Genomic DNA, 26055 nt, shown 5'->3' with positions numbered 1-26055 from the left:
TTTCCACAAAATTAGATTTTATTACTTCCTTTTTCTTTACAAGAACACGAGTCTTTATTACGTATCTGTAATATGTATAAAAATTAATTTACATGCTCGTTAGAATGAAACAATGAGAAAGAGGATATTAAGCTCGAGTTATACTTTATTCCACCGGTAATAGGAATCGCGGAGAACTTTCTTTGCATAAGCGTTGTTATAACTTCGAAATAACAACAAAGACAAGAGAGAGAGACAGAGAGACAGAGGGGGAGAGAGGGAGGGAAGGAGGGAGGGGGGAGAGAGGGGAAGATAAAAGATATTCATATTACAAAAATGAACAATTATATAGCTTTTACCGCTGAAAACTTTCCGCTTGAAAAGTTCAACGCTTTCGCTCTTCTCGCGTACGAGAATAACTAGAATCGTGCAGCTAATCCTGACAGAATAACATATAGCACCTGAACTTCGGAAACCACCGTAGCCGCAAAATTTCGTGATTTCAAAATATCTCTGAACGAACCTAGATACATAATTACTGAAATGGAATGTCGTATATCCTTATGGTGTCCTAGAGACAAACGAAATACAGTAGAACCTCGTTTATACGAACAAGTTAATACTCAGCTTTAGATATACGAACTTATATCTAAGCTTCTATTATTCGAATTAATACGAGGTCGAGCTTACTTATGCTCGACTTAGCTCTAATTATATGAACCCGTATTCTTATATCGAATATATGCAATCATTTACTTGTATTTAGAAAAAAGTCCCTATATCAAAAATGGAACGTAGCTTTCACATTAACTTTAGTTTTCTGGAACGTCAGGTCCTTTTGCACAATTGAGGAGGTTAAAAAAGAGCTCTGCTCCTATATATTTTGTTATTCGTATTTATTTTATACTTTATTATTTCGAATTTATGGAAAGTTGAAGGCAGTAGCTAATAAACTATTATCAAAAATACTCGATTATCCCAACTGTCTTACAACTTATTCTTACCCCGACTTATCCAGATAAAAAGCTTCCACTGTAATTATTCCGCTTCGTGTAACAATTTTGCGGTTATGGTCGTTCGCAACAAGGAAAAATGGAATGCTTTATATATACCATCGTTAGAATACGAAGAACTTAGAAGAACAAAGCATGCGCTTTCTTGAAAACGAACCATTCCTCGCCGATTTTATTTTCATAGATCGTTTATCTCGATCGATAATTTTGCTCGTTTTTATCGACCGATCGAAAAATCAGTGGTCGTGTGCATAATCCATATACATAAAAGCACCTCGCGTAACGAAGTCTCGTTCCATTCTGTCCAAATATCTCGAACGCGTAAAAACGAAACGCGATTCTCGACATTGAGTTAAAGCGGACCGAGATAATTGGGATTAATGCTTCGAGTCGAGGCGAGAAAGTTTGATTAATGCGGTCGGAGCGCGATGGTCGATCTCCAGAGCTGGTTAACTTATAATTGCCAACTTTCTCGCTGAAACACGGACGACACGATGATCGCCGCGCAAAAGAATCGGCAAATTTTAAATAAGGACCCTATTAAACACAACTTATCCTTCGACTAAGATTACTAGACTGCAGATTTTTATGCGTTTGTGGAACATTTTAAGATACAAAAATGTATAGAATGCACGTAATATGCAAAAATATATCAAATATCGAAAATGCAATTACTCGTTATAATGTTTAATAGGTGAAACGAATTTCTCCTACGTTCTCATGTCTTACAGTCGTGTTTATAAAAACATGAACATTGCATAAATATCCACAATCTAATGATTATATCCTCAAACACATCTCAAATAAGATAATAATCGTTATTACAAACTACGAAGAACGTGGAGGTAGCGCGTCAGATCGGAATCGTTCTCGCATTCGGTGACATTTTTCAAAGTTCCTCGTGCCAAAGTTTCAAGAACCAGTTGTTCGAAAATCACCTTCCCCCTTTGTTTTCTTGGCTATCATCGTGAAAATCATCTTGCATAATCGTCACCTTGATCGACTCTTTAGTTGACTCTTTAATCAATAGTTTACTGGCAAGTAAAGGCTAATCCCGTAGATTAGTTCTTACACGTCACTCGAAGTTCCTCAAATTCGTAGTTAAGAAGGAATGTATCCATAGAAATAAAGGAAATAGAGAAGAACACGATGATAAAAGAACTTGCAGCACCTTTAGTCTAGTCTCATCACATGTACCAATTTATACACGCGATGTATTTCTTCGTATCCATGTATCGAATCGATCCAGCGAAATCGTTATATTGTATATATACTATATGCATAAAAATACGAAATCGTAGTCGACGTTGCTAGTTCCTCTTGCTGGAATTAATCAGATACTTGCAGCAATGCGTGAGCAGGTGCTTTTCACCGGTGATGTCGTGGGGAACATTCGTGGGACTCGTCGATTCCCTGGTGTAAATATCCAAACCGTACTGACCCTCCTCGGGAAAGCTGATCGAGAAAGTCACCACGTCGTCGTCAGCGATCGAGTGCGTTACGTATTTGGAGAGTCGTTTTTCCTCGATTCCGTTTTTATGCAACGTCGCCATGAAGTCGGTCAGCGGTCGCGACATTCGGAATTGGATCTCCAACTCGCGACCAGCGAACACTAAGGCCTCCTGATTATAAAAACAAAAAAGTGGTTATAAAAATATAGCTTTTGTTAGAGCGATATATATCTTGTAGAAGCACCTTAAATCTTGAAATTGGCAATTCCAAATTGACATGATAAAACTCTCAGTAAAACTGGAATTCTTTCGTAAAAGTGTCTCGAGTTATATTTTTCAACCTTGGAAGCTTGTGACTGCATAAAATTTAATTATTGTTAGTTAAAAATGTCTTATTTGTGTACCTGATGAGTTATTGGTATGAGACCAAACAGTCTCGTGGCTTTGGTTGGACCCCATTCGCCACTCGCGCAGTCTGGCAATGGTACCATCACTGTTTGCAATTCTTCGCATGCAATTTTGAATTTGCACACGCTCTTGAACTTCATCGGCTCTCCGGTTAAGTATTCCTTGGGTGTCACCGCGTTGGCAAAAATATCCAGGAGAAAAGCTCCTGAACAGGGCGCGTGCACACGAAACGCAACGATATTCCCAACGACAGACTACGAACACAAATTTCCGAATAAAATCTTAATATGTAATATCCTAACGGTAAAAGTTCTTCGAAAAATCGTACAGTTAATTTTAAAGCTCGTATCATCCATACATAACACTGTACAAACGTAAATAGTACTCTGATATGTAGTGTCGTTAAAATTTGACTAATTACGTGGACTGTCCAAACAGCTCGTTAAGGCCACATTGAAAATCAATATTGGAAAACGCTAATATCGTCATAAACATGGGAAATGCCGATGTTTAAACAGACCAGAACCCACCTAACTACGAGCCTTTTGCGAATTTCTGTCGGCCAATTAATTTCACTTGGCGAGTAATTCATTAGCAAACGATTCTTAAACTCCTATTAAGGGTCTCTTCCTTTAATGACACTTCCTTAATTAGTTTATACGAATGCGGCTAGCGGATAATTAGCCCGTAAAACCGCGAAAAGATGTCGCTCTCCGTAGCCATTTTGCGGCAAAAGTATCTCCAGTTACCTGCATGACGAAACGTTTCAATGACACGCCGTCGTATCCGTCGCCATCGTTGTCGTAGAACTTGAGATTATAGTGAAAGATGAGGGACGACTGCATATGAGCCGGCATCGCTATCCTGACGGTCGCGGCGCCCGTAGAATCCGTGTACATAACGGCATTCGTGTTCGTATCCGGAAAGTAGAGGCCGTACCTGTCGAATTTACATAAAACGTGAGTAAATTCTTTTTTTTCTGTGTACACAGTCGACCATAAGTATTATATAGGACACCTACTCGTTACATTTATTGAAGATTCTAGTAAATTTTAATTTCCCTATTATAAGTCTCTTCTAAGTTCGTTAATGTATTCGCGTCAAAACATAATGCGAATGAATTGATAGATTTACTCATTACAAAAAATTAAAAAATAAAAGCAACGAATAGCACGCGATTCGTACTAAATATCCGCAAGTGTTCAAATACTTATGATCGATAATGTATGCTATGAATAGTTTTAATGAAATGGTTGGGTACGCAACTTTGTTAAGCGAGAAAGTTAAGGAATTTAGTTTTTTAACGAGTATTTGGCGAAGGAGTTGCATTACCTGAAGAACAATGAACGCACGAAAGGCAGCTCTTCGAAATCTTTGAGCGAAATCGGTTGTTTGAGCAATTGCCACTCCTCTTGAAGGGGGAAGAACTCGTAGATGAACTCTCGCGGGTCTGTCAGGAAATAATGATCGTCGTATTCGTATCTGCGAAGAACGAAGAGTTGAACAGGTTGAATAATTGAAAAAAACTGTGTCATGTCAAATGTTCGAAATAGAAGGTAGGTTTCAGGGAAATACCTCAAACTATCGTTCTTAGCTTTTGGTTGACCAGGACGAGGAACTTCTTTGGCATTGACCAGATGTCGTGCCCCCCAATTGCATTGAACGAATCTCCACGCACCAGCAACGTAAACTGCGTTCCAGCTATTCCGGAATCGGTTGTCCTCGAAGCAAACGCCTGGCTGATAACCAGCCGACTTGCTGTAACCCTTTATAACCACACAGTGCAATCCAGCGTAACTGTAAGAATATGATATTCAAAGTGAGTCACGAAAAACAGAACACCAAATCTAAAATATACGATTGATCGAAATAATGGAGATCGTAATTGTATTTAATACGTTCGATCAATGTGTGAAACTTCCGGTCCGTTTGAAACGCTAGTCTATCATTATTGTTTCCATTCGTATAATTTTGAAACATGGAACCAGTCTTACGGGTGAATTATTATTTTGGGCGTGTCGTGAGAAAGATCATCGAGGTGTTAAATTAGTTGCGTTTACCTGCATAGTCGTTTGAACAGAACGTGGTAACTTTCAGTCCCGTGCTTTATGCCTCTCAGCAAGCCCATAGGCGTGTCCCCGCGCAGATTCTCGTCGAACTGCATGGTGTTTAGATTCTTCACGGTGATCCATCGGAATATCGTCCTAGCTTTTTCTATATCTGATCCGCATCTGCTCACCAACTGCCGTACCAGATCCGTGAATGTTTTCTGATCTTCTTGAGCTACCTGATTTATTAAAAGAACAAAAAAAAAGAACATAAAATAATAACGATGGACTCAGCAATGTTAAGACACATAAAATCATGTTAAATTGAATTATTACTATTATTAATTCCAAATAACAATTTCTATTATTTTAATAAGCTTTTGCCTAAATAGTTTCCTAATGTAACAGAATTTTAATAAAATCGCTAACAAAGTTAAGTTCCGAATGCTAAGTTCGCGAACAAAGTTAAGAAAGGTATTTTCGAGCCCGTGATTCCTTTTCAGTTCTATCCATAAAAATATAAATTCATAGAAACATTCACATTCTACTCATCACCCAATTTCCACCGACTCCGTATAACTTAAACATTCACGAGAACTAGCACAATACCTCTTTCACCCTTCCATTCCACTAATGGTACCGTACCGTTCAATGGTATCATAACGAATAGCCTCGACACGACACCGTTGTCATAGGCGATCAACCGTTTCCTCGCTATCCTTCGAATGAAAGAAAGGTCGTAAATCGATTACGCGAGGTCTTCGTGTATAGACGGAGACCGGATAAAAGCGAGGCCGTCTCGAATATATGAAAATATCGGTCCGCACCGATTCCAAGCCGTCCGTTTAAAATTCCACGGGTGTAACACACCCCCTTTCGACTCTTCCTCGACGTTACATTTACAAGGGGATGACGGTGTTAAAGGGGGTTGGCACTACGACGGGGGCTTACCGAAATAGCTATCTGATCCATGTCAGCAAACTCCAGAGGATCATTGTAGATGTGATACTTTGCGAGGGCAGGGGGTTGTGGGGGTGGAGCACGCGATGGATAAGGCAAAGGCGGTGCTTCCTGGGCATAACCGTCCCCTTCGTCGAGATACAAGCTCTCCTGCCGCATATACTCGCTTCTTGCCTCATTGATCAGCTCCAACATCTCCGAGCTCTGTTTTTCCACCAATGCTGCGGTCGCCGCCCTGAAAATTGATCAGGAGTTACGAGAATTCGCGGTTCATCAGCGAATCGCGAAGAACCAATTCTCGAAATGCTAATGCAAAGGCTGGAACTTCATTCTGGTTTTAATATCTTCAGATCCAAATTTAGTTGATACGCGTATGTGGCGAAGATGTAGATTGGTTATGTGGTTAAAATGATGAATCTCTTTTATTTTCATTTTAATATGCATATGAGACGATGTTCGTGTAAAATTCGCTTGATTTGAAGAAGAACGTTTCGACTTCTGATCTGTCTTTTTCTTTTTTCTTTCTTTTTTTTCTTTTTTGCTGTTTCATATTTCTCGAGGGGGAATATTTTCTTGCTAAAATCTCTGTATTTTATGATTCCTGCGTAGGATGCGCTTGATCCCCGGCTCATGAATATGTATCTATTTTTTCGTACAACTCGAGAAAAGTTTATTAAACTCACGGATGTTTTTTTTAATATGTGCATACGTAGACGAGATGTCTTACGTAGTAATTCATACGACGTTTCAGGTGAGTATCTCGCATATTTTTTCCATTAACATACGAGATACCTTGTCTACGGATTCGAATGGAAATCACTTTCTGTACTTTTAAAAATAAATTTTTTTTATACGAAACGACATTTAACTGTGCCTATTGAATGTTAACTTCTTTTTCCAAATGAATCCCATAGAACTTAACTGAATTTTTAGATTACGTGAGTGAAACTTAATCATCGATAGATACAATAAACCAGGAAGGAATTTGTTAATTAGCAAGTAGAACGATCGTACTTCATTCGTGAAATACTGAGAAAGAGAAAGGAGAAGTTCTTGTAAAATTGTTCAATGTTTAGTGAACTCGACTGCTGCTGTGTAAACAAAAAGCAACATTTTCTTAGAAGAAATGCAAAATTATATAGAACGTGGATATAACAATGTAGTACTAACGAAGAAAAATCTCACTCGATTTTCTTTCTAACGCTCCAATCCACTTTCTACAATGTAAATCCCATTGTGTAAAAAATACTCGCTACACTACCAGGAAAGACTGTGTTGTTTTAGTCTCTGACACTAAGTTTCGTAGGTGAAAATGGATAGTTTTCCCGCAGAGAAGTTAACAATCGTCAAATCAAAGGGTTAATCGTGGGTCAGCTAGCCCAAGAGTGTTGCTTGCCTTTCTTGCATTTCATAATGAACGTGATCAGAGCAGCGTGCAATGGAATCAGCTTAATTAGGTAATAAGTACCGTTCGTGCTCCAGCATTTTGCGCGTGAGACTTTCCTTTTTCTTGTCCCTACGAAGAGTCATGTTCTTCTCCAAGTCCTCCTTCTCTTGTTGAAATTGCTGGGCTCGGGCTCTTCCACCTTTTTCGCGTTCCCATCTGGCCGATAGTTCCTCCAGTTCCTTCTCCCATTCGTCCTATTCAATTAAGAAACACGATTTTTAATCACAGAGCTTGCTCGATATTGATCCAGATATTCCCAAAACGATTTTCTTCTCCAGGTACTTGGAATTTAAATTGGAATATATTAATTAACCCTGTTGCAAACTTTTCATGCTTCAAATTTAATTTCAACCCAAGAAGGGGCTCTCAATTTTTTCTCAAGATTTCAAGATCACCTATATTCTTTTAAACGAATTATAACGATATATAAACGAATAACTCTATTTTCTTTTTTTTTTTTATACAACAATCGGTGCGTCTTCTTTTATTTTTTAGACAAAAATATTAAGATACCTGGGTCTGAAAATGATCAGTTTAAGAGATACTTTCACTTTAATTTTATGAAAGAAATATTTAGGTGACCTATTTAACTGTAACATCCTGTATAATGTTCTCACGTTTTTCTAATACCAACTATTAACTCCGTTTTTATTCATTTCCATGATTGCACCATCTAGTTCACAAATACAGTATTAACAGAACTGTATATACGTGTAATATGATAGAATTAAATTCGGTTCAAGATGAAAGAAGCACGTACCCTAAATTCCTCTCGAATTCGTCTGTCTTCCTCCTCACGATGGTGAGCGAATTTCCGATAGAGGTCATCCTCCTCCTTGCGATGTTTCATCTCGAGTCGCGTCTGCTCATCTCGATCCTGATAATTGCAACAAAAAAAAAAGGGTCATCAAGGGCCTTTCTCTTAATTATGAAAGAAAAAGAAGGCCGGAATTTTTTTGCATATCCTCCTCGTCTGCCGCGCGGGAAATTTAAAGGAACTCGTTGGATCGGTTTCGGGAATCGCGTTCAGCAGAAACTCGAACGAGTTTCACCAGGGATGGCTCGCAATTAAACCGAGGTATCTTCTTCGTCTATCAAAAAGCGGAGGCCGCACCTAAACGTCCCAGCGACGGTCGTCCAGTTTTTGTCGGCTTTACTTTCACGCCGCGTTTCTGCTTTCCTTTTGGCTGGAAACAAGATGCGCGCTCCAGAATCGTTCGACAAATCGAAGCGTTCGTAGGGAAAGAGAAACGAGTACCGATGGAGCATTAGTGGATTCGTTCTCCGTTTACAAAGTAACCGATGGAACACAGATAGACACTCAGTTTGAAAAAGGGTTTCTTCAGATTTGGTATAGCGTTACGCAAGCAATTTCCTGCGCAAGTCGGTCGCGCGTACAAACTCAGATGCCCACGCTACAGTTACGTCATAGCAGCGCACGTTATTGCGTGAAATAACCGCAAATAAGGACAATGTTAGAGAGCACTGACATAGACTGATGTTTTTTTTTTACGCTTAGAGTTTTTAAGAGTTGTATGAAACGATTCGACGGAGATATTTGAAAATTTATAGATGCGTCATATATTGAAACATGAAAAGTATTAAGACATATCGGGAAGAAACTAGAACAGCCTGTAAGGATCGCGTAAAATTAATTCAAACAAAAATTGAAAAGATTGCAACGTAGATAACGCAAGTAAGATAAAATCTTTTTGAATATTTATAGCGAATTAACAGGAAATTATTTGCATAAAAAACCACAGAGATACAAAATACAACCGTAAGATTCTATCTCTATGGTCGAATCGCTCTGTACAGTAAGGAATGTTGCGGTTGTGCTTGCTGAAATTGCTTAGACGAGCCTCAGCCTCTCGCGGCGACAGATGCAATTAGGCTGTTCCCAGAAAAAAAAAGGGACAACAATTTCTTGTAACGACCGAGAGGTTGCTATTTTCAAATCGATGGTCATAGTATGTTACTTGTTCTGTTAATCTTGTCGTTTGCACTCGAGTGGATCGGTAAAAATTATCGACGAAACGATGAGAAAGCGCGCTAATAGAATTAATTCGGACCATCTGTTTACTCGCGTCATTGAAGAAGCACTTTCCTGTGACTACTTTACTACAACTGACTGGTTAACCAGCATTCCATACCATAGAGTTCTCTGTTTTCTGTTTGGAGAAACACTTCTTGTAATAGCCAAGAACCGTCTTCGTCGTTTGCTATCGTTTCATATTTTACGTTCGATAGAATCTTTCATTTCGAAGTTTGTGGATGTTGAACTATATCGCGATTTTCATTTTATTTAGTGTGCTAACTAAAAGATTTAATAAAGATCTTGTTCTCTTTGGATGTAATAAAATAGAATCAAATAAGAAATCACGTTAATAGGATTAATTCGATCGATCTGTTTGCTAGCGCCGTTAAAGAAATATGATTCTTTTTGATGCCTGTTTTCGTGACTGGTTCGTGACCAAGATTCCGTCACGAACCTTCCAACTGCTGTTTGCTTTTCCCTCGAACGGACAGACGTGTTTGATCCGTGAATACGTTTTTGCTAAAGTCGATTTTACTAAAAATTGTCACGTTCAATAAGACTCTGGTTCTTCGCGCGTATTGATAAAAAGCGATACAGATAAAAAGCGTATGCTGTCTATTCAATTCCATCTTGCTAATCCCGTCGTTCGTAAACAGAAGATTTGTATCGGTCTGTGATTAAATTCAAACAGAGCTCCGCAAGATTGTCAGCTTCGTGTAGTTCGGATACTCTACCTAATTAATTTTTCCTCGAACGAAAAAATTCGTATAAAATTTATTAGAGAATTCTCAGATCATCCGAATATTTTGAACACCGATAGACAATTCTCCTAAAATTTTTCAAACACCAACAAAGACAAATATATAATTTCAAACTCAAAGAACAGCTCGATCTTGGTAGTACAATTTTAGAATCTCATTCTTATGGTTATCACATGTATATAACAGAAACATCCTTTACGAACATCCACAAAAATGTCTACGATAATAGAAAACTAAATTAATAGCAAAACGTTATGAATAATTTAATTCCATCGTTACACAATAATCGTACGTCAATGTCCGAGACGCGAGATCAGTCCATTTGCGCCAATCTGTCGTTCAATCCGCTAGTCTGGCCGAAAAAGGAGCGAGAAGAAAGTAAGAATAAAACCGATAGACTGTGGCACACAGCATTGACCGCAACAGCGATTCCAATTAACATCCGTGGGTCGTTTGTTGGCGAAGGCGCGTGAGAGGTGAACCACAATCGCTCTTTAAAACAGGATACGCACACGGTGGCCCTCTCCGCCCCTCATTTGCTCTTTCTTCTCCTGTATACGACTTCTTCCGTGGCCGCGGAACGATTCTCTAATTAACTGTCAGCCGTGGTAAGCGAGTACCGCAAGCGGAAGCGATTCTGGGTCCGTGCGCGAGCTTTCCTTCGCGTGTGCACGCTGTCATGGAAAGAAGATACAAGGGAAACGCGTTCTTCCGTGGCAACAGTTCGGTTAATGTTCACGAGGACGTTCGTCGTTATTGTTCTTGGATGTCACGGAAGCAGGTGAAGAAAGTTGAGTCGCCGCGTCGCGTGAAACCTTGACTGAGGGACGCGCTTATAGGAGATAAAACAATAGCACGATAGTTCTACTCTTAATTTGCATCGCACGCGTATCGTATCGTAAAACTACTATTGACTTTGATTCAAGATATTATAATGAATATGTTAATTAGTCCCGCTTTATTCGATTTATTCTAGACTCGGAAGTTGTATAATTTAGTATATTTCAAAATATTCCAATTGTTCACTGAATTACCACATTCATATTTGATTCAAGTATCGTGTTATTCAAGATGTTATAATAAATGTATTAATTGATCGCGTCTAATTCAATTTATTCCAAGCATAGAATTTAGTATGTTTTTAAATATAAAGCATGTATTACAATTTTTTATTGAATTACCACATTCATATTTCATTCTAGTACCGTCTTATTCAAGATATCATAACAAATATATTAATTGAGCTAGAATTGTTTAGCTCGATTTATTACAGGTTTACAAGTTGTACAATTTGATACGCTTTGGAGTATTACAATTTTTCACTGAATTACCACACTCGTATTTGGTTGAAGCATCGTACTATTCAAGGACCATTCGCAGTAGCCATACGTGAAAATTCATTCCGCTCTGATAAATCCATAAAATCCAACTGTTCTTTTTTTTTATTTCAATATCGATATCAGGCTGGAGATCGCGTGAATCTCTTCTAACAGTTCGATACACAGAACGATCTCTATTTTATTGCAACCGATAATAACCAGCAGCGCGTTCGACGGGACCGTTAGCTAAAACGAATCATACTTTCTACGTTCGAGAGGATGACGGGCACGCCCGAGATCGGTTTGCCCACGCGGCTTCCCAATTATCGACCTCTCGTAAACTTTCCACGATCGTTCTCTTTACCCAACCTATAGACAATAAGACGGAAACCCATGTTGGGTTTCTACGATTCGCAGAACCATGATCATCGTCAGATCACCAGTGTTTGACGATTCACGAGGCGTTCGAACGGACAATTTCGAAGTTGATCGTCCGATCGTAAGAAACCGCTACCATTGCAACGAGCGTGAAGCGTAAACGATCGAAAAAATCAGGCGATGAAAGAAACTCCGGAGACAGTTTCGTCTCCTTTCTATAATTTTCTAATATTTTTCTAGATACTGACAATTGTAATTATTGCGGTATGATGAAAATGGCTAGTAATAATATGTATACAGAATGTTTCTGTGATCCTGATATAAGCAAGAAGATGGTAGTTTTTTATGCAAAATTACAAAGTATAGAATAAAACCTTCGCGTATAAGGCTTCATTTTTAAGGAAACGTCTTTGAAGATTCGCCAATATTCGATTAACTGTAAGTTTCAAATGTCACGAGACTTTGTACGAAAGTTTCTATGGAAGAGATTCGCAAAGTTGTCGATGTAAAAATATTATGAAAATATAATAAGAATAAGTCATTGCACAAAATGGTGCACGTGTTACTCTACAAAACGTTAGTTCTACGAAAACTTGTTGATTTTCTCACAAGCTTCCTAAATGAACCAGTAAATCAATAATTAATATACATTTAATAGAATTAATAAAAAAAATTCTCCGATCAACGAACTTAATAACTACGTCGAAGGACGTTCATATCTTTCGATTTCTCGTCAACGGGACGCAGAAGGAAACGAAGCGTAGACACGGTGCACGACCCTGCTCGTTGCCCACGCTACTTTCGTTTCGTAAGAGTGTGCACGCAGGTAGGCTGACATTCACGAAATACTATAAATAACAGCCGTAGCCGGCGGGAGGCGTTTTGCTGAATGTACACGCGAAAGCGGATTGAGAGAAAACGCGCCGATAGTGGAGCGACTAGCGGCTCGGCCTTCTTCTTCTACGCCGACACCGATGGGAAAAGCAAGCCGGCAATCTCATTTTCATGTAGGGTCCGTCTTCGCGGCGGTACACATTCCTCGCTTGTCAAGCGATTCGCGCATGAAAGTCACGGCTGCTGGCATGGAATCCCGGTACCCGGCCCGCATTCCATCGCGATCGGAAATTCGGGCTTCCGACCATTTTCCATTAAAACGCGTCTACCTTCTGTCAACGCGTATTTCTCGCTCCAACTAATCAACGAACTTGGTTATCGTATATATTCCACTCTTCCTAGTATCTTCACGCGCCGCTGAGCACAAGCGAAATACCAGATTTTGTTCTGCAGCGTCCTATGGCTCTCAGAAACCGGATATCGCGCCATGTTGCTCGAAGAGCGATTGATTGATGCTTGAAATACGTACGTTTATAATTTCTACAATGAGTGGAAGAAGCTTTGGCGCGTTATTTCTCAGAGGTTTGCTAAGCGATTAACAAGACAGTTCAATCTGGCAGATGTAAGAGTCGTTATTTATTACTATCGACTCGACTGGCGAAAAGTAATTCTGCCTAAATATCCAGAAAAGCGTGAAATTCAAATCTGATTTTCTATACTTCAACGCGAACTCTCGTAATCAGGTCATCGTTAAGAAGTTATATTAATCAAGAAACGTAATTAACGCAGTCCTGAAGCAACTTGCTCCAGATATTTTTGAAATAAATATTCCAACTATCCTCGTCTTTAGTTTAACGTACTCTTTGTTTATTGCGATCCATCATATAATATATATGTAACAAAAACTATTACGAGTGCTTCAGGAAAAAATAACGATGCCTTATACCGTCGATCATAAGCATTAGCACACACACATTAGTCTACTTACCGATTACACTTATTCAGCGATTGTAACAGATTTTACTTTATTTAATATTTTGCGTTACAAAGCGCGTACGATACAGTTTAAAAAACAGGTTTATAATAAAATAAGTAGAAACTAAAGTCAGAGAGAACCATCCAATTTACGTTAAATACCAGCAAGTATCTTGATATTGACTTTTTTGGTCCAAAATGCAAATACAAAGTGCAAATGCAAAATCGCAACACGATTGTTCATCCCGAAAAGCCAATATCAAAATATCTCATCATCTTAAAAGTTCAAAATCCAAAAACCAATAGCTATTCGAATACTTATGGTAGACGGTATATATAGCTTCTATATCAAATAAGCAAAACGCGAGTAACCAAGATTCGGATTAATCAAACCGCGGATAATCGAAGCTGAATTAATCGAGGGCTCCGCCGTAATAATATTTTGATAAAACGATGGTCCGCGTAGTGGTAATTAAGCTCGATACCTCGCGTAATTACGCGGCAGATCGGTGTTGGAATAGAGGTAACCCGCTCCTAATATGGCGGTGACCGTGACGAATGATTTCACCGGACTATGCGAATGACTCACCAGATAATAATCGATGGGCTTCTCGCGTGCCTTGCTGTAGCCCTTCTGAAGCTCCGTCTGCTTAAGGGCATGGGCGATGTGAAGCGCGCTCGCGTCGAATCTCCCGTACTGGTAGCTCCCGTCGCCGGAATAATTGTGGTTGTACGGCGAGGACGTTCCTCCGCCGGCGTTCCCATGAAGATCACGCTGGGACGAATTCGTGGCCGGCGGTGAACCATGTCCGTTTAGGTGCCTGGCACAATTAGGCGAGTCTACATTATCGTAACTGCAACAAAATTATGCAACGGGTCTTCAGGGGGACTAGGGATCGTCGTCATCGTCGTTGCCTCCTATAGAATGTCATCTTTCTTTCAAAAAATCAAAATGTACGATGGATGGAAAATTTAGTTAGGTAATGTTATTATACGATGTGATCTTCTTTCGAATAAATCAAATAGCACCATAAGTAGCAACGTAGCAAAAGCGAGCGATATCGCCTTTTTCACTCGATATTTCTTGGTGAAATTCAAATGGACAATGATAAAAATACCGTAACAAGCGTGTGCCAGTCGTGTCATTTTCCAAAGCAATTTTCCCTCACATGGTCAAAATAAAAATACTAGGAAAAATATGATGAACGTAAAATTTGATCATTCGAAGCGAAAAATAATTCGACCGTATCGCCTGTCGGTGTGATTTCCCTTTGTGTGATCGAGACGAAAAAGACTAAGAAATACACCAAAGCTAAATCGCTGCACCGACTCGATTCGAGCTTCATTTAACGACAAGAGAACCGAGAGAAAAGAAATTCCTGGTAACCGTGATCCTGACTCGTGCAACATTTGCCGCAGCTTCCGGCATTTAGCATGCAAATTCAATGATTCCGCGCATCGAAGAACTAGGTCAGCCTTTTTAACGGGGCCTTCGAAACGTTTTCCTACGTGCAAGTCTGCTTCGCGCGGAGCTCATCAACGATTCAGCCGCGTTCCAACAAGCATCCTAGAACTAATTACCACACGGGCCTGAGCCGACGAGCCTGATTCATTGGCTCGACTTAGGAAAAATCCTGACAACAGCCGTCTCGCGCACGAGCACCGCATCGCTTATGAGAAACCAGAAAGTCTCTGGTTAAATGAATGTGTTACACCTTCTCTCGCTCGTTCTCTCCTCCGGGGTTCATTCACTTGCGGCTGAAGCCGCTGCTTCTTCTTCTTCTTCTCCTTCTTCTTCTCTCTCTGTATTCAGACATTCTGTCTTTGTCGTGTACACGCGCGCGCTCCTTATGTCAGCCGGAGGCAGAGAACTCGCGAAACGCAGCTACAAGAAATTCTTCCACTGCACACGCGTTAACCCATGTGTGTACGCATACTTCTCGCGGGTTTGTTCAATGGTGAAAACGATATACACCGGATCACGAAAGCATTTGAATGGCTTATCGTAGGACTTTTGTGTTCATATTATTCGTTATCGTATGTTACAATACAAAATTTTGAAATTTCATTAACATCGTAATGAGACACGACTGTCGTAATTATATTGGTCAAATATAAAACCAATCTGAGAACGTACATACAGATTACAAGATGTTCATTGTAAACATATGTATATTTAATAAAAAGATTACTGTACAACATGAATAGCCATCTTAAATGTATAATAAGAGTTAAATACTTTCGTAAGCTTGAGAAGATTATCCATATCCAAGCCATATGTATTAAAACACTTGCAGATATTTATAGAAATCTCCGAAAAATATTCAGGGTGTATATCATATACAAACAGACATAAAATATCGCAAGTGGAATACTTGTCACGTCTAACTAATAAAACCAGGGGGAAACTTTCAATTTGTATCGAATATCACATTTTCTCCAGGCACAGTATATATCTTGTATAAATTGACGGCTTTAGAATTTTCAGGAAACAGATGCATTCGATACTCGAGAGGTTCAAACGATTAAATTCAGACATTCTCACAACCCATCGACCTTTACGTAACGTTTCTATACTAGTACGTTTATTGGAGGTTGTACTGGTCCTTTTGGAACCTTGAGGTACTTCCTGAACGTTGCAACAGGTCTTTCTCTGATCGATTTTATAGCCTGCAGGGTGTAATTGGGAAAAAGAATTAGTCCAAACGAACTATCGTTTAATTTAGGCACAACACGCTCCTTCTTCTTGTAATTAAGCCAAATCGAATAGATTTTACCGTTTTATACTTATTTGTGAGGTACATGATGTATTATGCAGTAAAATCTTGCTGATTCTGATCTAGCTAATGAGAACTGTATTTCACTTCCAATTACTACTGCTTCTTGATTAACATAGATTAAAATCGACTGGCTGGACATTTTAGCGTTTAACTTAATGCTTCAATTTGGTATTGTACTATATCACGAAGACTGTTACACGAAAGTTTTGTTGCAGTACACGTGTATAATTATTCGGTCTAATTATCGAAAGCAATTTCACTTATATTTTAACGCGCAACGAGATATTTCGCTTGTTTTCCGGATCGACCGAAAAATGAACGCAGGATCGTCTGGTCGATCGCGTCCGCATGAATCTCTCGGAGGCGAGCTCGTTATTTCAAGGAAATCGGGTCAGCCATTGACATTCCGGCCGGAGAGCAAGTGTGCTTCTCGCGCGCACAATCGCGGTTTCACACTTTGTTCAAGACCTGGTCGGGATTAAGGCCAATGTGGCGATACGTTATGTAACGAAGATGAACCAGATGCCTCGGCTAACACGTATGCATATAGGCCCCGGGAATGACTGCCAACCAAACTTTCTGTGGCAAATTTCTGTGGCAAATAATTATAGGTAAAAAAATTCAGGACTCGACAGACTTGTAGAGAAGTGTCCGTGTTACGTGACCGATTTGCGCGTCAATTCTCGCGTGAAAAATTTCGTGAAATCGCCAGAAGAATGAATATCTTCGGTTGTAACGTAAATTTTTGGAGAAATCGAATTTATGTTAATTTTCCAAGAGATACTAACAAAGAATATTCGTCTTGCTCGCAATTTGTTAAGATGGAAAAATTAAATTTCCTCCTCTCAAATGCTTCCGCTGTACTAAATTTGATCATATAAGACCATTCATCTCAGTCGTTTGTTATTCTGCGTTCGAAAAATGCATCACAAAGAGTATAACTGCGGCACGAATTTACTGAACGAACTAATAGTTGTAAAAAGCAAATGTTCTCTTCTTCTTTGAAACATCTAGTGTTCTTTATAAATCATTAAAAAACTCGATTTTATGGGGATGAAATCGAAACCAGTAAAAGATGAATCGAATCGGCAATAAAGCATTAATCGTGCGTCGTCAAGGTTAAGGAACACGGTTAACAAACCGTTAACAGGGTCGTTTGAGCACAAAAGGCCGCGCGACCATTTATACTCCACTTAAACGGCGATCTCGATTTAACACCGAAGGGAAAGTGGTGAAACCGAACGTGAAGCGAGTCGATCGACTTTCCGGCGGATCGTTCAAGAGCCATTAAAACACAGGAAACGTAAAGGAGAGCGGTGCACGTTAATTTTCTGTCAGGGCTGTTGTACAGCAATTTGCGTTTAACGGCTACATCGTATATGATTCTATTACTAAAAAGAAAACCAGAATGAATAATCCAAACTGTGACAGACAACGATGGAATTTTAACGAGGTTTAACGCGACTTTATCGTGACGAATCTCCCTCACCCAACCATGATTTTCTCTTTCTCATTAAGGAATTTTAAATGCATCGTACGTAGAAATTCGCGATTTTCTGCAACGCTCTCAATCTCTTGGAAATAACATATTTTTAAACAATTGGTAAAATATTATAAAAGTACGAATCGTAATATAATTTAGATTTTTAAAAAAGAAAATAGATCGAGTGTGGTTTTTTAAATGGGGTATAATCTAGTAGAGTAGAATTCCATTTATATGAATTATATTTTAGTTCGTACAGGATTAAATCGGCTTTTCAAAAGCCATATCGATAAACTTCATTTTCTACGAAGTTTTCAATTTCAAAAATCAAGTACGTGTATTCAATTGAGTCGGATTGAAGATAGGTATTTAATATCTTAAAAAGCGAGAGACTTCTTAGACTCGTGAATTTATTACGAGTTTTTTAACATCTATAGGTCAGTGATTTTATAGGTCAAAATTTTCAAAATATGTATTGCTCCGTTTATACTTTTGACTTTCACAAAATTTCCTAATTTATCAGCTACTTTTAGAAGACCATTTTTGGACCTGACAGATCATCTTCAGTTTGAATTCACTTTCATAATAAAATTCTCCTGTTCGATCATCACACGAGTTTAAGAACAGAAAATCAAGGAAAATATTGTACTTGTCGCATTTTTCTCTTATAATCTACATTTGTAGAAGATATTTTATCCATCATCCGAAAATATTAAACTCGGAAAAATTCAGAAAGATAAGAAGAAAAAAGGAAAGACAGGAAAGAGAGAAATGCTCAAGTTAATTCAACGATCGCTTTCAACGTATCATTACTAGCAGTGCTAGTAAAACGTTCCCAGCGTAATTCAACCTGTAACCTTTGGAATAGCAATACCGGTTACGTACGATCAGGCCACGTCCTTGGAATCGGCAAGCGCGACTTAAGAAGCCGCGGCTTAATTACGCGCGTGTGTCACGTCCCTCCCACATTTAGACTTGAAAATTATATGTTACCGCGACGTTCCACACGACACGACACTTTTCCTGAATCGATGACACCTCATGCTACCGCACAGTATGTCAGCCGTTTCCGGTAACACGGCCACGAACCAACAACACGAACAGGATAACAAATCAATGCGAATAACCGGACTCTCGTTTCAATTGCAACTAAATAGTTACCACACGTATTACGTGTAATTAATTTCCTTATTATGATTACTGTTATTTAATCAAGATCTCTTCGATCATAGGAAAATTGCGTCCAATGTATTCTAGTAACGAAGTTACGTTGTGAATTCCGATCAGTATTTCTCAGATTCTTTCTATTTTCCCTCGTAGAATTGCTGCGATGCTGTAGATACATATAACAGTACCGAAGAATCGTCGTGTTGTACTGATATTCCGATAAACGTAACAGGGAATAAGAAAAGGGATGCATTGATTAGATCAATTGCCATCCAATTTGTTTCTCGCGTTTTCTAACTTGGGTGCAGCGATGTAAGATTGCATGAAGAAAGTAACTGTGATTTTTCTTGTCTATACAAATTTGTTTTAACAAAGAAACGAACCGCAAATTGATTGTTTGAAATTACAATGTATTTCATAGAAACTAGAAATTTAAAAAGAATCGAGTCTGAATAGGTTTGTTTTAAGAAGAAAATTTCGGCTAAACGAAAATCCTATGACCAGTTCTAAGACGAATCAAACCAAACGACTTTCAACCTGGTCGATACACCTATCCTGGTGCTAATTGATTCACCGAGGCTCGACCAATTTCTCAGTGGACCAAATTAACACACTCTACTACCTCCTGCTTAGCAAGTCTACAGCACACATTCCTTCCACAAATCCACCGCAAAATTCTATATCCCGAAGACATGAAATCATTATCAGCTTCCATTCACTCTGTTCAAACCAGAGGATCGCTGATAGATCTACACGAAGCTTAACATTATTAACAAATCGCAACGCTATTTAGCCTGTTGAAAATCAATTATTCGAGACCACTTCTCTATGGAATAAGAAACATTGAACTATCACGAAACGTGGACGAATTACAACAGAATATTCCGTTTTCAATGACTACGAGCAACAATTTATTTTACACAGACTCTATCAATTATGTTAGAAATCTTCGAAATCTTACTACAGGAGTACAACAATAAATACAGAATAAACTAGCGAAACTCGAACAGTAATCAGTAAAATTGAACAATGGGAAACTCTGCTTTCTTCGAGTCTCGGCAAACAATCTATAGTACCACAGACGCTATAGTAACAAGTAGACTACAGATTTCTATACATTTGTAGACAATTTAAAAGTGTACAATTACATAGAATGCATATAATATGAAAGAATATATAAAATACCCAAGGTATAATTTATAGTACTTGTTAAGTAAAACAATTTTATACCAAGTTTCTACCTTTTTAATTATATTCTGGAAAATATAAGTTTGCATAAAAGTCCGCAGTCTAGCGTTAAGGTACGATGGTGAGTGCCTTACCAAGGTGGATAAACTCCCCGCGGCGACGCGCCACCAGCTCTGATCTGTTCATTGACGTAACCGCTTCTCGGTACGTTCAGCGCGGACCTAATGCCTACACTAGATCCGTCCAAGGTTCCTGGACCTGGCTTGGGAACGTGGCTGCTACAGTACACCTCCTTGTCGTTGATCGTATGCTGGTTGTTGTAGTAAGTCTTCAGGGTCAGTTTAGTGCCGCAGATCGCGCACTTGAAACAACCCGCGTGAAAGAACGTGAAGTCCTTCAGTGGACCGACTCTGTCCACTTGGTAGACGGTCTGAGCGCATCTCAAACACGTGCTCTCGTAAAAATTCGGCCGATACATCGTCTTCCTCGATCAGGATCCCGTTGTTTAGGCTTCCGTTTCCTGGTTGATTCTTCTGTGTCCTCAGTCAGCGCTGCACCTCGCTGTGGAACGTACCGCGTACGACCTTGAAAGTGAAAATTATCGTATCAGTCGAAATATTAGGCGAAATTGAACGACGAAGAGAATTAAATTGAATGTTTTATAATATGATAATTTTGGTAAAGACTTGGGCGAAGGTTAAAGTGAAGATTAAAATCGGGATTAAAACAAGGCTTGATTTCATGCGATTTCACAGTCGATTTGCAAAAAGAATAAAATTTATTTGTGTTAAATGATGAGGCAACTATGTATGTATGTAAGTGTACCGTTGTTTTTGCAATAGAGAATGCATCTTCCTTCTGTTTTCACGACAAAATGCAGAAAGGTGTAAAATATGTTTCATAAGCTGAAAACGTGTGCCTTAATTGGCGGTAATTACCTCGATGCAAAACGCGTGCAAACGAATCAGACCGCGTCTGTTTCTTAACTCTCAATAATTACTTCTGCAGGATGTTTAAAAAAGAGAAAGAAAAAACAGAAATATACAAGATAGGAAGAAACGAAAGAGCTAACAGAAAACTTGAACCGATAGCATCTCGATCGTGAGCGATTAAAAAGTATAAACCTATAAACGCATTAGCGCTATTAAGAATGGCCAATACCGCCGACACTTTCCTGTCGACTTTTGCAACGATTCGTTGCCAATACTTTTCATAGTGGGCGGCCAGCAAACGGATAATTGCAACAGATTTCACGAGCTCACGGTACACAAGTCTGACATATAACGTCATATTGGGATTTTCACACGTACGTCCTCGTTAACGCTTCGTTCGAAAGATAACAGATTTCGTGTTACAATCACATCGTGGAAATCGCATTTTTTCATTCCACTCTGTTTGTTCATCGTTTTCTACGTTCATGTCCATCTTTACGATTGCTTCAAAAGGCTCGAGGAAATTATTACGCTTTTATAGATAGAAGTAATAATTTTATATTATCAGGCTTTTTCTAGATGGAATTAACGAATTTTTACTGAGCCACTTGCGACTCTATCGAATTTTGTTCGTTTGCGTATGTTTCTAGATACGATACTCGAGGAAATTATTTACTGTGGAAAAAAGATTCTGTGCTTTTTATAGACAGAAATAATGAATTCTCGTTGAGAAACTTACGATTCCATCGAATTTCATTCGTTTGCATACGAAATTCGTGATTTTCCACGATTTCGTTGATTCTGCCTTGCGATAATTGCTTTCTGGCATATATTACGATGTTTGAACAAGCTCCGCTCGAATTTCGATAGATTCTTTCGATTGTATTCTGAATTTGTATTTCCACGAGCAGAAATCATATTCTGTTAACGAGATTTCTATAGAAGAAAGTCTTTAACGTGTTTCTAATGACGAGTTTAGATTTTCAATTAACGCTATGATTGCGATATAACTGAGAAAATGATCGTGAAGGCAAAACTGCGTGTTCGACGTTGTATCCTCTTTGCGTCACGTTATAAGCTCAATAATGAGTCTTATTTTTAACGACGATATAAAAAGTGATATTAGAGATTAATCAAAAGAACCAACGGTGCCAAAAAAAGTCTCAATGGATGTGACGACAAGAACTACTGAGCCAAAATAACCAGAAACGAGCATGAAACCAACTGACCACGCTCGAAAGTATTCTATTCACAAAATCACAAAATGTAATGCTAAAAACATACAATCTTCTTCTATACATTAATGCACGATTGCGTCACGAAATTACACGAACGTAAAGAAACATATTATGTATCTTCTTTCGAACGAAGTCACGCATCATACTGGAAACTTTCTAAATGAACCGTGGAGCGTGTTTCCCAAATTACTACCTCGGTTTCACCGGTGTAATCGCGTTACGATACGACGATCGAGGTTTCCCTTTTCTTTCCACGATTCCTCCTGTACACCGACCGAATTCTCCCGTTGCGCAGCGAGCGACCACAATGGCGATTACGTCATACCGTTAGCGACCATGCACAACAATACCGTAATAAACGCAGGATAGCTCGTCTCACGCATCACCGAATCGCGGCTTTCCGCTCGCCACGACATGCACTGATTCTTTTTTTCTGCCGCTGCGAGTCTCTCCTTGATGAGCGTAGGACAAAAATTCGCGGACGAAGATGGACACGCTGGAAAGTTCTCCTTCCGGAGAACTGGCATATGTAGGACGGTCGGTGGTCGGGGAAAGCATTTTATTTTGCGAATATCCTGTCGATATTAAACATGTTCTAGGCTTATCAGCGTCTATCCTAGCGTGCAACGACGATTCTTTGTGCCACTCGGCCGTGAACACTGAAAATATCTGATTGATACGTCGACTGAACAATGGAGGCTAGCTTGTTGGAAACTTTATCGATGGAACGTGGATTCGTAAAAATAGTTGAAACGTTGTCAACGTTATCTTCGAACACGTTTTAAATCGGTGTAGGATGTATATCTACTGAAACTTTGAAATTAATTTGCATATGGTATAGGTCAAACGTTCGGGATCGTGTTTTCACTTGTTATACCGAATCTACTATTAATCATTAACTGCAGAGGCACGAATTTTTGCTATTAATCCTCACATATAACTTGTTCGCAATCTTTACGAACAAAATATCTAGAATAGTCCTCGTTTATGTGGAATTTACTGATTTAACGAGGTAACGAGCTCGGTCGATTTGCGTCCCATGACATCCCGGTAGTCGTGAATGTTTAAGGACGCTCGTAAATCTCACCTGCATCCAGCGTTTCATTTCTTCCACATTGCTCGTCTTTTCCGGATTTACCTTGCTTTTTAGTTTTTCACAATCGTTAATTCGTAACGTCCCCGTCGCGCTCGAACAGATCGCCGACTTCACGTGCATTTCAATCGCGTTACGCAACGTCGAAAGAGGAAATCGTAACGAGTCCTCGTAAAACGCGACACTTCCAATTACGATCTCTCGTCGGTTTTCATTCATCGTGTTAAGCGTGTGTGACCAATGAACGCGCAATTTTGTAAAACGAAATATCGACGTACGTATTTATGCATTTTGGTCGTAGATATCATACGAAAAATGTGCTTTTCCTTCGATTAAAATAAATGTAATTTTATAAGCCAGCAAAGTCAGTTTATTAACACACTGTGTATCAAAGCTACACATTTTTCAAATTTATAGTATTCTTAGATATTTCTCGTACAAATTCTTTTTTACATATTTGTTGTCTCGTTCATCTATTTTCATGGCTACGGTATCGGCTGGAAAAAAGTTTAGAAACCAAGGACGACTAGAATGTTCATTGGCAATGGTATCTTAGAAACCTATATTTAAAAGAGAGAAATTTCGTGTGTATTCACTGTATCATTCTAAAAGAAATACTGAAAAACTTCCAACACTACTTCAGATGAAAGATACACAAAACAAAAGAGATGAGATGATCATACCGCAAGCGAACAATATACTTCTTGACGTAATCTAAGTAAAGAATCTAAAGCCTTCAAACGGACATTTTATATGTTACAATCTTATCTATACACTTTTATCCATTAATCAGCAGACGCTTAGCACGTAATTTACGTGTTTATAAAGTAAAGTTGTTACTTATTAACCATTTATTATTATATTAGGTATATTTTCAAGATCTAATCTCAACTTATTTTAGCAAAAAATATATTTCAAACTCTCAAATATCCAGAGATTTATGAATATCCTCTAAAATTAAACCTCCTACCTAATCAAACGAGAAAAACGATTTCCCGAGCATGTGACATCGCGATTCGTTGAAAATTGGTACCGTCCAGCATGTGAAAATTATTTATTGCATTCCACGCGTCGTTTATCATTCGATAATGCCCGCTTGAATACCAGTGTCCCCATTCTGGCCCACCTTCTCCTAGGTATTTACGCTCAGCGCGCGCACATACGTATGTATACATGCAATGACACACGCGTGCGCTCACGTACGCACACAAACCCACAAACGCACATACACACAGCTACGTAGAGCGCGTGTACGAGCCACGTAACTCCATGTATCGCGTTAAGGAAATCGAGAAACCTTATATCGAGGTGGACCGAAGAGTCTGAATTCGAAGCCTGCTCGATGTTTGGAGACAACAGGTTAACGGAAAAGGCGTGTTCCTGTGTTTGCGACAGTTTGTCTGGTTACTTAACGCGCGAAAGTACCGGTGAATAGCGGGCATTCCATTGAACAGGCACATCGAAGGGGCCTGGTACACGTTGCACGCCTCCTTCTCCGTCACTCTCCGTCCTTTTCCATCCCAGAGATTTGAATGATTTCACCGTGCACCGTGGAGAAGGCGAGAATCGCGAGAATCCCCCGGGGCGCATCAGATTTGTCAAACACGTGTATCACGCGAATACAAGAGCCACGTAATAAATCGTGCGCCTATGAAACCGATAATCAAAGCATCAGCGAGAATATCTCGTAGAAGAATATTCGCCGAAGCGAGTATCAAACGAGGCACATGATTCGACCGGTCGTTCTAGCGGCAAGACAATTGGAGCAGCGAACAGGAATGAAAAAAAAGCTGAATATAACCAGCAAGGCCGGTGTTCCCTCTTTCCCCGTGGCCGACACCAGAACGATATCTGCGTGGATACTCACGTTCTCATGCTTTCATGTCCACTAGCTTGGTCCACAAGAATCCTCGATGATCGTCCTGGTCCACCTCGAACATCTCTTCGCAAACTTTCCGTTCCTTCCTCTATACGTCCCGTCTTTTAATAAGTTTCTTCTTATTGACGATTCGATGACAGAGTCTCACGATCGACGATCGATTATATTCCACGATTTACTTTCTATTGACTCTATCGTACTCCGTCTATGAGAAACCAAGGCACTGCGAAAAAATCGCGCACGATATCACGAGCTTCTCTCTCGTTGCTGCCGCACCGTGCATTGAAATCACCAGGTCCCGATGATCACCGCAGGGCCAATATCAGAGGACCTCGTGTTCGCGCGCGCACCGTCTTCCATCGAACGAACGAAGAATTGAACGAAGAAGAACAATTCCAGGAACAAGTCCACCTGGCAGGTAGGATATCCCGACTTCACGGATCTCTAACAGAGTGGAAACTGTGATCAAGTCGCTCCGACGCTGCTCGGAACGACGTTCCGGTTTTGGCTGTTCGATCTCGATTATCGAGTACACCACAGAGGACCGGGCTGATAGTCTCGACCTTCACGTCGACGCGTACGAACGTTTTCTGGCACGGTTTTCGTGTGTCCGTCACCTGGAATTGAGGTCCCGCCACCAAGCGAGGCGGCCACGCGAGAGGTCGAACCTGAATATCGCCACCT

At 39.6% G+C, this 26055-nt stretch overlaps 1 protein-coding gene across 3 annotated transcripts; it reads right to left on the bottom strand.

Moving 5' to 3' along the window:
• Positions 1-26055, bottom strand: LOC100749441 (hillarin). Of its 3 annotated transcripts, none has more exons than XM_003489104.4 (12): positions 25360-26055; positions 20364-20813; positions 14201-14465; positions 8067-8183; positions 7328-7500; positions 5851-6094; positions 4912-5138; positions 4427-4648; positions 4184-4333; positions 3601-3790; positions 2848-3105; positions 1-2614 (listed from the first exon to the last, which is right to left on the bottom strand). In XM_003489104.4, the coding sequence occupies exons 2-12, from the start codon at positions 20705-20707 to the stop codon at positions 2303-2305; spliced, it is 2502 nt and encodes an 833-aa protein (XP_003489152.1). In that variant the 5' UTR covers positions 20708-20813; positions 25360-26055; the 3' UTR covers positions 1-2302. The 3 variants fall into 3 exon arrangements, with proteins under 3 accessions (XP_003489152.1, XP_012240492.1, XP_024222987.1); XM_012385069.3 differs by having other exon boundaries at positions 14201-14432; XM_024367219.2 differs by lacking the exon at positions 25360-26055 and adding an exon at positions 22593-22717.

Source organism: Bombus impatiens, unplaced genomic scaffold, assembly GCF_000188095.3.
Source record: "Bombus impatiens unplaced genomic scaffold, BIMP_2.2 scf_0317, whole genome shotgun sequence".
Lineage (NCBI taxonomy): Eukaryota > Metazoa > Arthropoda > Insecta > Hymenoptera > Apidae > Bombus > Bombus impatiens.
The sequence above is the reverse complement of the archived record's forward strand: the minus strand, read 5'-3'. Positions and strand labels throughout refer to the sequence as shown.

What these genes read in the sequence shown, in the direction of transcription:
- LOC100749441 (XM_003489104.4), bottom strand. Translation starts at nt 20,707, where the DNA reads ATGTATCGGCCGAATTTTTACGAGAGCACGTGTTTGAGATGCGCTCAG. An exon ending in CTGTTCAAACGACTATGCAG is followed by an intron (nt 4,649 to 4,911) that starts GTAAACGCAACT and finishes ATATTCTTACAG; the next exon opens with TTACGCTGGATTGCACTGTG. An exon ending in TGAAACGTTTCGTCATGCAG is followed by an intron (nt 3,106 to 3,600) that starts GTAACTGGAGAT and finishes TTGTGTTCGTAG; the next exon opens with TCTGTCGTTGGGAATATCGT.